General features: G+C 30.2%; 1 protein-coding gene across 1 annotated transcript; it reads left to right on the top strand.

The window, feature by feature from the left end:
- The first annotated feature begins 11,414 nt into the window (after positions 1-11,414).
- On the top strand, positions 11,415-13,073 carry LOC124910943. Its single transcript, XM_047451529.1, has one exon. The coding sequence runs from the start codon at positions 11,415-11,417 to the stop codon at positions 13,071-13,073; it is 1,659 nt and encodes a 552-aa protein (XP_047307485.1).
- Positions 13,074-15,935: the final 2,862 nt, after the last annotated feature.

Genomic DNA, 15,935 nt, shown 5'->3' with positions numbered 1-15,935 from the left:
ATTATTAATGAGAGGTTAATCGGGATTGATTTTAGTTATATCATACAATCACAATTAATAAGTCTAAATTTATTTTTGGTGAAAACAAATATCAATAATAATTTTAAAAAAATATTAATTTTTTAATAAGTTTTTTTAAAATTAAAAATTAATAATTTTTTTTATTTTAATATTAATAATTTTTTATTTTTTTTATAACAAAACTTAATAAGATATTTTATAATAAAATTATAATTAAAATTGCATTTTAAGAATAATATGAATATTTTAATTATATATATATAATTAATAAACAAAATATAAAAAATATTATATATATATATATATATATTGAAATAATAAAAAATATATTTAACTATATATTTTGACATGTTTTAAATAATGGATAAATATTTTTTATTTTAATTTATAATATTATTATAAATATTTTACACAAAATATTATAAAATTAAATTATTATTATTTTTAATAAAAATAATAATTAATGTTATTTTTTTAAATAACAATTATATATATAATAACACTTATGTATAGTATATATAGTTTTAAAATAAGAATATTAGGCTGTTAACATAAAAAAAAAAATGGTTAGACATTGCACATATATTTTAATAATTATTTTGACTTTTAATCAATAATAAATTATTTTTGAAATTTTTGAAAGAATAAAATAGAAGCTAAACAATTATGCACAAGGAAGGAAAGACACAAACATATATTTCGTTCAAATATTATTTTCGCCAATTTGTAATGATATAATAATTCACGTTTAAAAAATAGAAAAATAAAATAAAATTAATAAAACGAAAAAACTAAAATTTTAAATAAAAATAATGACCATATTTACAAGATTTTATATTTCTATAATAGAAAATTTATAATAAATATAAGATTAGAAAAAATAACACAATATTAAAAAAAAATGGAACAAGTAAAATATTAACCTACACTTTCAAATTTCTTAAACTTATATATTTTATATAAATAGTGTCTAACAATTATGATATGAAATTCATGTCAATCACAATATATTGATAAAAATTATGTGATAGAATTTAAATGATTATTAATTTCTTATAATTAGTGTAAAGTTGTAAATAAAAAAATAAAACTTAAATGTGTCATCTTTTTATATAACAAAATTAAATCAATAGGACAAGATTGATATATTATATACTGTGCTTCAAATATTTTTTTATAAAAATTTTAATTTTTAAATTTTGCCTTAGCTATTTTTCTTATATATTTGTCCATTTGAATCGCACGAAAATTTTATAAGTTGTTTTAAACGCACGAGAATAGTTTAAGTGTTAAAAGTGCGTTAAAAGTGAGACTATTACTGTGTCAACTTTTTAAATTTAAAAAACTGCAAAATACATGAGGATAGCTTTAATCGGAGTTAGATACTCAAAAAAAAATTAAAAAAATATTAAAAAATAAAAAGGTGTGATTAAATGAATATTTTTAAAATATAAAGTCAAACTTGAACTTTTCAAAAGAAAAAAACAATTATATTCTTAAATCTTACGCTTGGTTGTGTTAATTGTATATAAATTATTTAAATAATCATAATTCAAAATAATATATTATTTTCTTTCCTCATCACATCTCAATTCGATAAATAAAATTACTCACTATTTTAAATTATTAATTTTTATTTCATCATTATATATCAATAAATTTTTAAATATTTTTTACCTCAAAACTATTATTTTTTAAAATCATTACCTATAATTATTTTCTTAATAATTCGGTTATTTGAATAAGTAACCAAAACAAGGCCATACTATTTTTTAATATTTAAATCACTAAATTAAAAAGCATTATTTTATTAAAATCAATTCATACCTCTTACTTAATTACGTATATTTCAGTAGTCTACAATAAAAATTACTATCAATTATATCATTGAAGATTTTGAATTTGCATAAAGTTGAGTGTGAGCCTTAAGTAATATTTGTCAAAGTTATTCATAGGAACAATAGAAAAACTAAAGTTGGCTGGCTATATATAACTTTGTATGTGATGTTTTTTCCTTTGTAAGATTATAATTACTACGAAGATTCCTCGCACACGGATACAAATATAAATAAAATAAAAAATAATAATAATAATATTTATTTAATATTTAAATTTTTAATAAATTACTAATAATATATTAAAATAAATAAAAACCACTTTCATTCTACATTTTATTCACTTCGGCAAAACAACTCATCATCTCACATATCTCATAACATTTTTTTCAAATAAATTTAATAAAAAAAATAAATATGTATTCAATGTTTAAATTATTAGTTAGTTAAAAAATTGAACTTAATTATATTGTTAAAATATTCCGCGGTAATCTAATTTGGTGTTGAATATAAAATATAAAGTGTTATTAACTTAGTTGGTTAACGGGTTGTACTTATTTTGTTAGGTTGCGAGTTCGAAAAATACATATAACATTTTTAATTTTATTAAATTTTAAACCGTTTTAGGTTTATAGGCGGGTCAACCCACAATCCAACCCAAATATCCATTAACTCTCACATATATATCCAAATTAACCACAACTCTCGACCCGACAATTCAGACACTTTAAAAATTAAGCATCATTATATATATAAATTAGTTAGTTTAAAAGTTGAACTTATATTATTAAAATGACCCGCGTTTATCTAATTTGGTGTTGAATTTAATATATAAAGTGTTATTATATTAGTTGGTTAAAATGTTGTACTTGTTTTATTAGGTTGCGAGTTCGAAACATAGATATAACATTTTTAATTTTATTAAATTTTAAACAGTTTTAAGTTTATTGGCGGGTCAATCCACAATCTGACCCAAGTATCCATTAACTCTTACATATATATCCAAATTAACCACAGCTCTCGACCCGACAATCTGAACACTTTAAAAATTAAGCATCATTATATATATATATATATATTAGTTAGTTCAAAAATTGAACTTATATTGTAAAAATATCCCGCGTTCATCTAATTTGGTGTTGAATTTAAAATATAAAATGTTATTAGCCTAGTTGGTTAAAGGGATATATGTGTTTTGTTAGGTTGTGAGTTCGAAACATACATATAACATTTTTAATTTTATTAAATTTTAAATCGTTTTAAGTTTATGGACAGGTCAACCCATAATTCAACCCAAGTATCCATTAACTCTCACATATATATCCAAATTAACCACAGTTCTCGAGCCGACAATCAGAACATTTTAAAAATTAAGCATCATTATATATAAATTAAACCGTTTTAAGTTTATGGACGGGTCAACCCACAATCCGACTCAAGTATCCATTAATTCTCACATATATATCCAAATTAACAACAACTCTCAACCCGACAATCTAGAAATTTTAAAAATTAAACATCATTAATTATATATACACGATTAAGTTGCATAAATTAAACCATCTCAAAGCTCCTAAATAAAAAATTTAAAAGTTTGAGGAATTTATGTTTTATACATAAATGGATTAGCAAAGTATTTAATTCCATGATTTAGTGTAACTTAATAAAAACATGCATGAAAGGCAATATCGTCCAAACGTCCATTTTCAATGCAGTTTGAGCTTTGATTATTCATTTTCATCGATAAAAATCAATCAATGATAGTTATTTGCTAAATTACGGGCGGCAAGCCCACTGTTAGAACAGCCAATTTAATAAAAAAAAAGGTGTTAGTTAAATTTTGTTATGTTTTTCAATATAAAATTTATAACACAGTGGTTTAAAATAAAAAATTGTAATTTTTATTTGATTAAGAGTTGTAATGTTACTTAAAAAAAAAAGTTTGTTTAGCAAAATTCTTAACTAAAATTAGGGTATAATTTTTTTTTCAAGGTATGATAAACACAACGAATGTTTAGCGAAAGTAAGGCCACAAATCCTAGGTGGTCTTGCCAGCTAGGAGAGAGAAAAAGCAAAAAAAAAGAAAAAATTTTTTATTTCTACATTTTTGCATATCCTCTTTCACCAATAGGGTTTCATATTTCTGCATTTTTTTTCTCTCTGAAACGTATCCGGCATCATTTATTTCTCTTCTCCGGCTGCATTTATTTCTCTTCTCCGGCGGCATTTATTTCTTTTCTCCGACTGCATTTACTTCTCCATGGTATCCTTTTTAAGGATCTTTATTATTTTTTTTTATAGATCTAGGGTTTAGATTTTACAGATCTAGGGTTTACATTTTACAAATGTATTTATGGATTTATTTCAAAACTGTTTGAACTTTCAAGAAACTGAAGCACCGAACTTGAACAACCCAATAGATGAAGAACTTAACCTGAACAGATCCACCCATGTTGAACCCGAAAGATACCCGATTGCCCAATTGGTATAAAATATGTACATTTTAATGTGTCAAAATGTCCCGAAACCTACCATTTCTGGACCTAAAGAGGGTCGTTTAGGGACCCTAAAGGGTCATTTCGGGTCCCAAAATGGGTGGTTTCGGGACAAGAAATGGTCCTTCCTTGTCCTGAAATGGGTGGTTTCGGGACAAGAAAGGGTCCTTAATAGGTGACAAGAAAAAATGTTGTGTTTCGGGACCCTTTCTTGTCCCGAAATGGATGGTTTCAGGACCCTTTCTTGTCCCGAAATGTGTTGTTTCAGGACAAGAAATGTGTTGTTTCAGGACAAGAAAGGACCGACCCTTCCTTGTCCCGAAATGGTTGGTTTCTGGACAAAAAATGTTGTGTTTCTAGACACGAAATAGGTTGTTTCGGGACCCGAAATGTGTTGTTTCGGGACAAGAAATGACCGACCCTTCCTTGTCCCGAAATGCTTGGTTTCGGGACAAGAAAGGACCGACCCTTTCTTGTCCCGAAATAGGTGGTTTCGAGACAAAAAATGTTGTGATTCGGGACTCAAAATAGGTTGTTTCGGGACCCGAAATGTGTTGTTTCAGGACCCGAAATGTGTTGTTTCGGGACCTGAAATAGGTTGTTTCGGGACCCGAAAGTGTGGTTTCGGGACACGAAATGGTGGTTTTAGGGACTTTTTTCTTACAGTTGCACTTAATTTTTGTAGTCACATTCCCAGTGTTGGAATGACATTTTCCTCCGAAGAACAACTTCTTGAATTCTACACATCATATACCCACTTAACTGGATTCGGCATTACCAAGTTAGGGAGCAAAAATGTAGGTGGTAAGAGGAAATACTTCAGCGTTGGTTGTGCCAAGAGTTTTATGAAAGAATCGAAGGCCAAAAATAAGTTTCATCAGCCTAGACCAATAACGAAGACAGATTGTAAAACAAAGATTAATGTTGTTGTTCAAAATGAAGGGGAATATGTGATAACAAGTATTTCTCTTGAGCACAACCATACATTAAACCATAAGAGAATACGTCATGTTAGATCCTACAAAGTAATTGACGGAAATGTAAAGAGAATATTGGATACAAACGATGAAGCTGGAATAATTGTGGCCAAAATATTTCAATCACTTGTAGTTGAAGTTGGAGGGTATGAAAACATGTCTTTCGATGAGAGGACACGTAGAAATTACGTTACAGAAGCACGAAGGTTGATGTTAGGGAGTGGGGATGCTGAAGCACTCATTAATTATTTCTTAAGAATGCAAACTAGGAACTCAAACTTCTTCTACCTTATTGATTTGGAGGAGGAATCCCGAATTAAAAACGTGTTTTGGACAGATGGTAAGTGCAGGGATGCCTTTGAAGATTTTCATGATGTTATCTCTTTCGATACAACCTATTTGACAAATCGCTATGACATGCCTTTCGCTCCGTTTGTTGGTGTTAATCATCATGGTCAATCCATTTTGCTTGGATGTGGGTTATTGTCTAGTGAAGATTCAAATTCTTTCACTTGGTTGTTTAGAACTTGGTTGGAATGTATGGATGATAGACCTCCAAATGCCATAATCACAGACCAATGTCGATCCATGGCGATTGCAATTGAGAAGGTATTTCCTAAAACTCATCATCGATTTTGTTTGTGGCATATAATGAAGAAACTTCCTATAAAACTTGGAAGCCATACTAAATACCATCTAATAAAGAAAAGGCTGAAAAACATAGTATACAATTTCATAAATATTCAACAATGCGAAGAGGATTGGAATAGACTAATTGAAGATTATCAGTTGGAAGATAATGTTTGGTTGAAATCTCTGTATTTGGAAAGATCTAAATGGATACCTGTTTATGTCAAAGGACAATTTTGGGCCGGGATGTCAACATCTCAACGGAGTGAATGAACGCCTTCTTTGATGACTACGTGCAGTCCAAAACATCCCTCAAACAATTCGTCGAGCAATATGATAGAGCTCTGTTGAGAAATATCGAGAGAGAAAAGAAATTGGATTTCCAATCGTTTAATTCTTTGATACCAACTGTTAGTGGATTTATCTTTGAAAGGCAATACCAAACTTTCTACACTCCAGATATATTTAGATTGGTTCAAGAAGAAGTTAGAGATTTAATGTTGTGCGACATCTCAGTCATTGAAGAGGAAGAGTCAGTTTGTATATTTAGAGTTGAGAAAATCATTTTGGGGGTTAATGGAGAACATGTAAGAGATGTTTTTTACAAAGTACATTACACCGAAAAGGATTGCAATGTGAAATGTCAATGTCGATTGTTTGAGTTCAGAGGTATTTTGTGTAGGCATATCATGGCTGTGTTGAAAAAAATAAGGGTGAATGAAGTACCAATGTATTATATAATGGACCGGTGGCGTAAAGATATTAAGCGTGGATATCAAAATATCACCAACATTTATGATTCAAATATGTCTGTGGAGGAAAAAAACGTCACAATAGTCTAACTCGATTGATGCAAGAGGTTCAACAAGTTGGAGTAAAATCTGAAGTCATTTGTTCTTTTTTGATAAACGGAATAAAAGGCTTGATGAAACAGTTTATGTCACTTAATTATGGAAGCACTGAAGCATCTAAAGATCAAAACACAGAAGCATCTCCATCTCCATCTCTATTTCAATCTCCCGTTACATCCATTTTGATACACTCTCCTAACAAAGTTAGAAGTCGAGGACGACCACCAACAAAGAGGAAACAATCTTTAATTGAAAAAATCCCCAAGACTCCGAGATCAAAAAAGAAGGGAAATACGACCACAACATCTAAGTTTTGGATTCAACACAACAACAACAACAATGGAATGACCCACTTTCAACTCAATTATCCTTCACATCACTTTTGTTCTCTCAAGTATATGTCGAAGATAATGCGTGTGGGGATAACATTCAACGAAGATAGTAACTTATTTGAACATTTTGTTGTCACTTTGAATATTTTTACATTTTTATCATATCTTTTACAAAGATAGTAACTTATTTGAACATGTTGTTGTCACTTTGAATTTTTTTCCTTTTTATCATATCTTTAACAAAGATAGTACTTATTTGATCATGTTGTTGTCACTTATTTTTGTCTCTTTCGGGTCCCGAAACCATCCTTTCGGGTCCCGAAACTACCATTTTGGGTCCCGAAATCACCGTTTTTAGTCCCGAAACAACACATTTTGGGTCCCGAAACAACACATTTCGGGTCCCGAAACAACACATTTCGGGTCCCGAAACAACAAATTTCGGGTCCCGAAACAACCATTTCGGGTCCCGAAACAACCATTTCGGGTCCTGAAACAACACATTTCGGGTCCCGAAACAACCATTTTGGGTCCCGAAACAACCATTTTGGGTCCCGAAACAACACATTTCGGGACCCGAATGGTGATTTTATTTATATACATACATTTATTGATATCCCAAATGCCCGACACAACAAAACAACACGATGTATTATTGATATACATTTATCTTTTCATTTATCTAAACATGAAATTATCAATTTCATTATATTCAGAAACATCGCATACTAGTGAGAAATTTTGGAATTTATAAATATTTCTTTGCAAAAATATTTATCAATTTAACAAATACAAATATATTACAAATCGCCTTACACAACAAAACAACCTAATAAAACAAATGACAACATACGACAAAAAAATTAAAAAATTAAAATAAACCTCGATTAAGTCAAAACAAATATTGTTAAAATGCGCATAATGAATTTATTGTCATTAATTAATTTTTCGTTTCATTAAGTAATATGTTTCATATCCTTCTAAATCGATTTTTATGAATATTTTTTTATTATATAATATTTAGTTACAAAAACAAAAATAACATTTTGACTTAGAATTTTGTTTCATTTGGACTTAGAATTTTGTTACATAAAATTAATTAATTTAAACAATAATTAAATAGTCCGATTACATTGTAATATTCTAATCAAATTTATAATGGCAAGGTTCATTAAAGTTATAAATACACTTTGATTAACCGATTTATTTTACAACATCTATTGTATTATTGATCTATTTTAGAATAGAGTGCTTTTCTCATCCCCTAGCCGGATGTCATAAAGATCTACAATATCGCTTCTTAGTTTAAGAATCTTTTTCAGAGACTAGCTCATACCTTCATGAATTTTGCAGGTTCAGATGTTGGTTTCGTATTTCATAAACCTCGTATGCACCCATTTGATCCATAGTGACTCCTGATTGCGCTCCAAAGCTCATAGATGCTTGAAGGTGAGAGCTTTGTTCCACTCGATACAGTTCTTCAAGTCGATGTCTCCCTCGTCATTCGGTTTGCAGAGAGCGGTCCAAATATAATGTATACTTAGTATTTAAAATAAAAGTAAATAAAAATCCATGGCTATTTAAGTATATTTAGTGACCCTTTCGTTTTTCTTTTACCAACCGCTACGGAAAAAATTATAACATCGCTAAAATTAAACACTATTGACAACATTTTGACGAGTGGATTTTCATAATTACAAGTTTTCTATCAAGAATGTAATATTATCAAACTCTTTTTGTTTTTTTTTTGTTTTTTTTTCAAACATGAAATTATCTACTTCAATCTATCTAACATAGATGTCAGAAATTTTGGAGTGCTTATAAATAGTATCGTAGTAAAAATATGTCAAAATTCAATAAATACAAATTAAGTGCAAATCACCTAACAAAACTAATGACAACATACGACAAAAATAATGAAAAAAATTATAATATACACTTGAAGTCAAAACAAGTACTTTTACCATGCATATAATGAATTTGCTTTCATTAAATAATTTGTCATTTTGTCATTAAATAAATATCTTCAAGGCGATAAGGCGATAAGATATTGGTTTAAACGACAAACATATGAACTAGGTTATACATGCTTTTTAAAGCACAAATTGAGAGATAGTCAACTATGTTGGCTTACAAATACGTTAACATAAATATTAGATAGAGTAAAATACGGTAACTTCAAAGTTAATTAGAATTAACCAACTTATAGAGTTTAATGTATAACAAAACATGTATATATAAATAATTGTATCTGGTGACAAGTTGTAGTGTGGAATAAGAACAATTATTTTTTTACCATAGTTTTCAATGAATCACATCGAATCCATAATGAAATTCAATACAACTTATTTATTTGTGTCTTCCATTTATCCCATCCCTACATGATGTTCAACAACAAAAAATTGTCAAAATGTTGAACAAATAACTATATTGCAAGTTAAATTCATTTAATACTTTCTCCAATCAACATAATTAAATTCAATTCACATTACATTACATTTTCATCAAAAATGAATATAGATGAAGCAATAATTTACATATTTATCCTATAACTAGTAGAATGACAATCATAGAAAACTGGAATAATTTGAATCAATAAAAGATGTAAAAAGTAAGAACCAACCGAATATGATCAAACTTGCTATTAGAAGAAAATAAGCTAAACATTGTACAAATACTATTTGTGAATATTATTAGTATTGAAATGAAAGAGAATGTACCTAGAATCTAAAAAGTAAAGAATGAACGATGAAAATGGAAGGTTGAAAGACGAACAAAACAAATTAGAGAAAGAAGCATTTGACGAGTTTAGAACGATGACAACATCAACATAATCCACTTCAGTCTTAGTATGTAGAGGAGAGTTTCATGAGAGAATCGCTATGGGCGACGTTGGCTCTAATGGTCTGAACGACCATGGACGCCATGAGAGTTGGTATGATTATCATGATTAAGCGGCGCTAAACGATGAATTATTTCTTCGAATGTCACAGATCTGAAATCGTCTGTGACCATAGTCTCCACATTTACCTTCAAATAGAACTAACTAATATTATTGATATACATTTATATTTTCATTTTCCGCAAACATTAAATTATTTATTTCATTATATTCAACATAGAAACATAACATATTAGTGATAAATTTTGGAACTTATAAATATTAATTTATTAAAATATTTATTAATTCAACAAATACAAATTAAATACAAAACGCCTGATACGACAAAACTACCTAATTAAACAAATGACAACATACGACAAAATAAAATTAGAATAAGCGTAGATTAAGTCAAAACAAATATTGTTAAAATGCGTATAATGAATTTATCGTCATTAAATAAATTTTCGTTTAATTAAGTAATATGTTTCATATCATTCCAAATCTATTTTTACGAATATTTGTTGTTGACATAATATTTAGTTATAAAAACAAAAATAACATTTTGATTTAGAATTTTGTTTCATTTTGACTTGTTACATAAAATTAATTAATTTAAACAATAATTAAATAGTCCATTACATTGTAAAATTCTAATCAATTTTATAATGGCAAGGTTCATTAGAATTAGAACTACACTAATGATGGGTGGTTGATTAATTCATTTACTTAATCACATCTATTGTATTATTTATTTATTTTAAAAAATAAAATTATTTAATTTTCTTTCTTAACAATTTATTATGAAATTTATTAAAGAAATATAATTATTCCATACAAAAATAGAAAAGAACTATATAGAAGAAATCTCATAAAAGATATTATACCATTTTTGATAATTGATTAATACATCATTTTATATGTTCTAATAAATTATAAATTCCTAATTTGAAATCATCTAATTTAATTAATATTAAACAATTATGATTCTTGAAATCCAATATATTTTACTTTTTTATATAATTACTATTAAGTATTATTTTTATAAAAGGATAAGTTTGAAATTATTTAATATAAAAGAGTAATGATTTTTGAAATCCAAATGACTCTTTCTTTTTTTATTATATAATTACTAAATGTAATGTTTTTATAAAAAGAAAAGTTTTAAATTATTTAATGTAATAAGATTTTTGAAATCTAATTTTTTTTAAAAATAATTACTAAATGTAGATAATTAAGAAAGTAAAATGTTACAATATTTTTTCTTTTGAGTATTATAAATTGAAAACAAAAACTATCAAAATAATCTACGAATTCTACTCCTCCTCTAGCTTGCTCTTCTTGCCTCTTGCTTATTGCTTATTGCCTCTTGCTACTCAGTATTTGTTGTCAATGGCTGCCCCTATTGTAACCCTAATGGTTGAGAGAGAAGAGACGGTGATGTCACCTTCAAGGGGTGGACAACCTATTCGCAGAAATGCTCGTTTTCTCCTCCCTTCCCTAAATGTGGAGGAAACCTCACCCACAATAATGATCCCTCATTCTGCAAGCCCTGTCCCAAATGACGAGGTTTACTTCGATGGTTGGAGAAAGTGTACAGCACGATGGGAACAATGGGTGTCCCAAATGCGCCCTCTCTACCAACCTATATGGGAGAGAGCTGGGATTGCAGAGGCCATCACCGGTTCTCTGTGTAACATCATACAGCACAAGGAGGTTATCCTCGAACTCTCCGATAGATGGTGCTCCGAAACCAAATCATTCATCTTCCCATGGGGGGAAGCTACGGTCACCCTTGAAGACGTGGCCGCAATCGGAGGTTTCAGTCTGGGGGACTTTTGTGTTCTCAAGCCATTAGAAACTCCCGATTTGAAGGAGGTTGAAGATTTGCTGATAGCGGAGAGAAGGGAAATTGTCCGCTCCAAAGCATCCAGAGCTTGTCAAAAGCTTTGGATGGACAAGTTCATGGACAGTGGGAGTGATATAGAGCATGAAGCTTTCCTATCACTTTGGCTGTCCAGATTCGTTTTCACTGGACCGGCGATTGACACAGTTCGAACCAATGTGTTCCCAATTGCCGTACACCTCTCGAGGGCAACCAGAATCGCCTTGGCCCCGGCTGTCCTAGCCAGCCTTTATCGGGACCTAGATTTGCTTAAACGACGGGAGCAACGTAGCACGCGCAAACCATCTAAATCGAGGCGGCCGCCGAATAAGATCACACTTTGGGCTCCCTTTCAGTTGGTCCAGGTTTGGATATGGGAGAGGTTCGAGTCCTTGAGGCCACAGGGCATTAGGACAGTGGGGATGACCGAGCCAAGAATATGCAGATGGCATATTGCGAGGACCGAGGGACTTGTAAATGAAAACATCGGTCGAGTTTTCGATGAGAGCGGGAAGAAGTTTGTATGGAGGCCATACACAAGCCGTGATTACAAAGGGTTCATGTCAGAGCTGTATGGTAAGAAGGTGGAGAGGGTGTTCAACACATATTTAGACAGGGAAGTTCTGGAGGACTTTGTCCGTTGTATCAGGGTATCCGAGCTTGTTGGGGTGGAAGTGGATTGCATTGAGCAATATCTGCCTCATCGAGTGGGGATGCAGTTCGGGTTTGATCAAGACATTCCCGTAGGTCAAGTTGCTCGTGAAGATGGAACATCTGAGATTGCGTGGAGAAATTATGCTCGGCCCATAGTAGATCATGTCATTAATGTGCCAACAAGATTGTATGAGCCTGAAATGACCACCAGGTACTACCGTTGTTGGAAGAGATCCATAAGGATTCATCTTGGGAGGCCACCTAGAAACAGAAATGAAGTTCAACCACCGGTTGTGAATAGGACATTAGGTCAAGAAAGAACCAGAACTCGTGATCTTGCTGCTGCTGTTGCTGCTACTTCTTCTTCGGCTCATCATCATCCCGGTACAAGATTGATTTTAATAAGAGACCCATTACCGCCCCCTCCTGGATTCTCTTCCAGAATGATATATGCATTGGACACTCAGGGCGGTGTCATTCCTCTCCCCTTTCGTCCTCCTCATCAACCATAACCCTTAATTTGAGTTTTTTTGTGTGTAATTTTGTTTCTTTTTTAGAAAATGTTTTAATGTAATTGGTTACATCTATTTATAAAATTTGACATTATTTTTCAATTCTTTTCATTAGAGAATATGTATATTTTTTCTATAAAATAATTAATCTTTCTGTTTTTGATATGTTTTTTTTGCAGAACATAATTATCCTATGGTCTTGTAAGATTTATGACAAATTTGATATAAAGGAAATAAAGTATGAATTCTGGAATATGTAAATGAATACAATCAGCAAAATGATATCACTGACACGTAACAAAGCGTTGGCAGAGATACATTCAGCAAAATGATATCGACGCTTCAATTAGCAACGGTAATTATTATGTGTCGCTAAACGCATTTTTTTCAAAAAATGATTTTGAACTATATTATTAAAATATATTTTCCAGCTATTTTTAAAAGCATTTTGTGAATTTTTTTTGGTTTGAGCGTTTTTTTTTTATATATTTTTCAGCTCAACGATTATTTTGATTAATTGGTTAGGTCAACTTTAAGCGATTATGTAATTCAACCAAACAATTTTCTTTTTAAGACTTATTTTAAATTTAAAAAAATATTTAACTAAAAAATTATATATAAAAAGACGGTTGCAATTTTTATTTTAAATACCTTATTTTAGTTACCTTAGATCCATAAAGATTATAGTTATATCCAACAATTAAAGTCAATTTCCGACATTATTTAATTATCAAAAGATCAACATAATAAACACCAGTAAAATAAATACATTTAACCACTAAACAAAAACATACGGTTGTAAATCCAAGAATCACTCCAAGTAGCTTAGCACATGTCTGGAACAAAAAAACATACGGTTGTAAATCCAAGAATCACTCCAAGTAGCTTAGCACATGTCTGGAACATGGCAATACGTGGAACATCGTAGGGTGTCTCGAGTTTCGATGCGTTTAAACCTTGATTTGCGTACCAGTCAATCTTTGTTTTAAAATAAAATATTATTTTAAAATATTTTTGAAAATACTCAAAAACTTTAAAAATTAATTATAAAATTAATTAACTTTATTCAAATTTTAATAACCTGGATCAAATTATAATTTAACCAAAAGATGGTTTAAATTAATCAAACATAATTAATTTAAAAAAATATTTATTTGTATATAGAGTCACCAAATAATTTTGTTAGAAAAATCATTAAAATAGTACGTATAAACGCACTTTATACCAAAATTTCTATAATGGGTTTAATTTTGGTTACGCTCAGAAATTGGCTTCCGCGCTATGTTCTTTATGCCCGTCAAAGGATAATTTTATTTTAAAATAAATAAAGTCTGGCTATTATAAGATTTATTCATAAAATTTATTTTCTTTAATTAGTATTCCAGGGGTCCTAAACAATGATAAGTTTAAATTATGTAAATAATTGTAAAAAACTATTTAAAAGGGCGTACTTGCGATTACGTTGATATAAAACTAAGTAAAAAAACTTGCAAGACATCAGAAGAGTGTTAGAATTTAAAAATAAATTCCAAACGGAGCCTTAGCCAAAATATTTGTTGAGGAAATATCTCGAAAATATTTAAATATCATTTTCTGACCTTTCAGGATTATTTAAAAATGGATTGGGGGTTCCAAAATTATAAAAATAATTTTGGATTTTGAAAAAGTGGAACCAATTGCTCTTAGGACCGGAATCCTAGGGTTTGTGTCTAATTTTAGGGGATCTAGATTAGGGCTCGGGAGTATGGGTCAATGAGTCCCGAGGGCTCGGCCTTGGGTTTGAGAGGCTCGGTCCCAAACTTGGACTGTTTGGTCTTAGGCCTGGGAGGCTCGGTCCCATGTCTAGTTTACCGGTCTGGTACTTCGGTCTTTGGGTTAGTAGGTTCTCGGTCCTAGGGTTAGGAGGTCATCGGTCCTAGGCTAAGAGAAGGCTGAATCCTAGGTTAAAAAATCGGTCATAGGCTAAAGGGAGTGTTCGGTCCTTTCTCAAGAACATTGGTCCTAATCATCGGTCCTAGCGCATGGATACTAGTCCTTGACTTAAGAATATCGGTCATTGGTCTCGGTCTTAACTCAAGAACACCAGTTTTTACTCTAGGTCCGGACTCAAGAACATGGATCATTGGTCTCGGTCATGGCTAAGATTCTCGGTCCTCATCCTCGGTCCCAACAGTTATGAATGTTCTTAATTTGGTCAAGAAATTCAGGTCTTATAACTTTTGATTCAGATCATCAAGATCTGTAAGTTGCAATCAACTCATGTGATTGTAGGAATCAAAATACCTAACCCTAATCATGATCAATCGATCTCTACAAAGATCAATTTTTAAAAACAATTTTTAGGTCAAAATTAGAGATTTTTTGAATTAGACCATTTCATGGTCTGATTTTTGTTTCATTAGCTTTGAAATGATAAATATAGTTGAACACAACCATAACAAGAACATCATTCAAACTCTATAACAACTCTTGAAAACGAAATTTCAATTCATTTTTTTTCAAATTTTCAATATAATCAAACATGGTCGGGATGATGTTACAGTGATTTAGAAATCACCCTAACATGTTTACAAACATGTTTAGCAACTATTTGAATAAAAAATTCAAGAATAAAGCTTAAGAACATTATTTTAAAAAATCCATAATTTCAATTCAAATTTTCGTTTTTTAAGTTTAAAGTTGATTTAATTAATACTCTTTCAACAGAAATTTCATATAAGATCTAGGGATTGATTCTAAACAAAGAAATCATACAATTAAACCGATAAAACTAACACAAATTTAATTTTCAACCACAGATTGAAATTCAATGGATCTAGAAACATACCAACAGCTGGAGAACACTCCAATGAGTTGTTGGAA

The sequence above is a fragment of the Impatiens glandulifera genome, chromosome 1 (genome assembly GCF_907164915.1).
Source record: "Impatiens glandulifera chromosome 1, dImpGla2.1, whole genome shotgun sequence".
Classification (NCBI taxonomy): domain Eukaryota; kingdom Viridiplantae; phylum Streptophyta; class Magnoliopsida; order Ericales; family Balsaminaceae; genus Impatiens; species Impatiens glandulifera.
The sequence above is the reverse complement of the archived record's forward strand: the minus strand, read 5'-3'. Positions and strand labels throughout refer to the sequence as shown.

Excerpts from the sequence above, each read along its gene's own strand:
- LOC124910943 (XM_047451529.1), top strand. The coding sequence starts at position 11,415 with ATGGCTGCCCCTATTGTAACCCTAATGGTTGAGAGAGAAGAGACGGTG.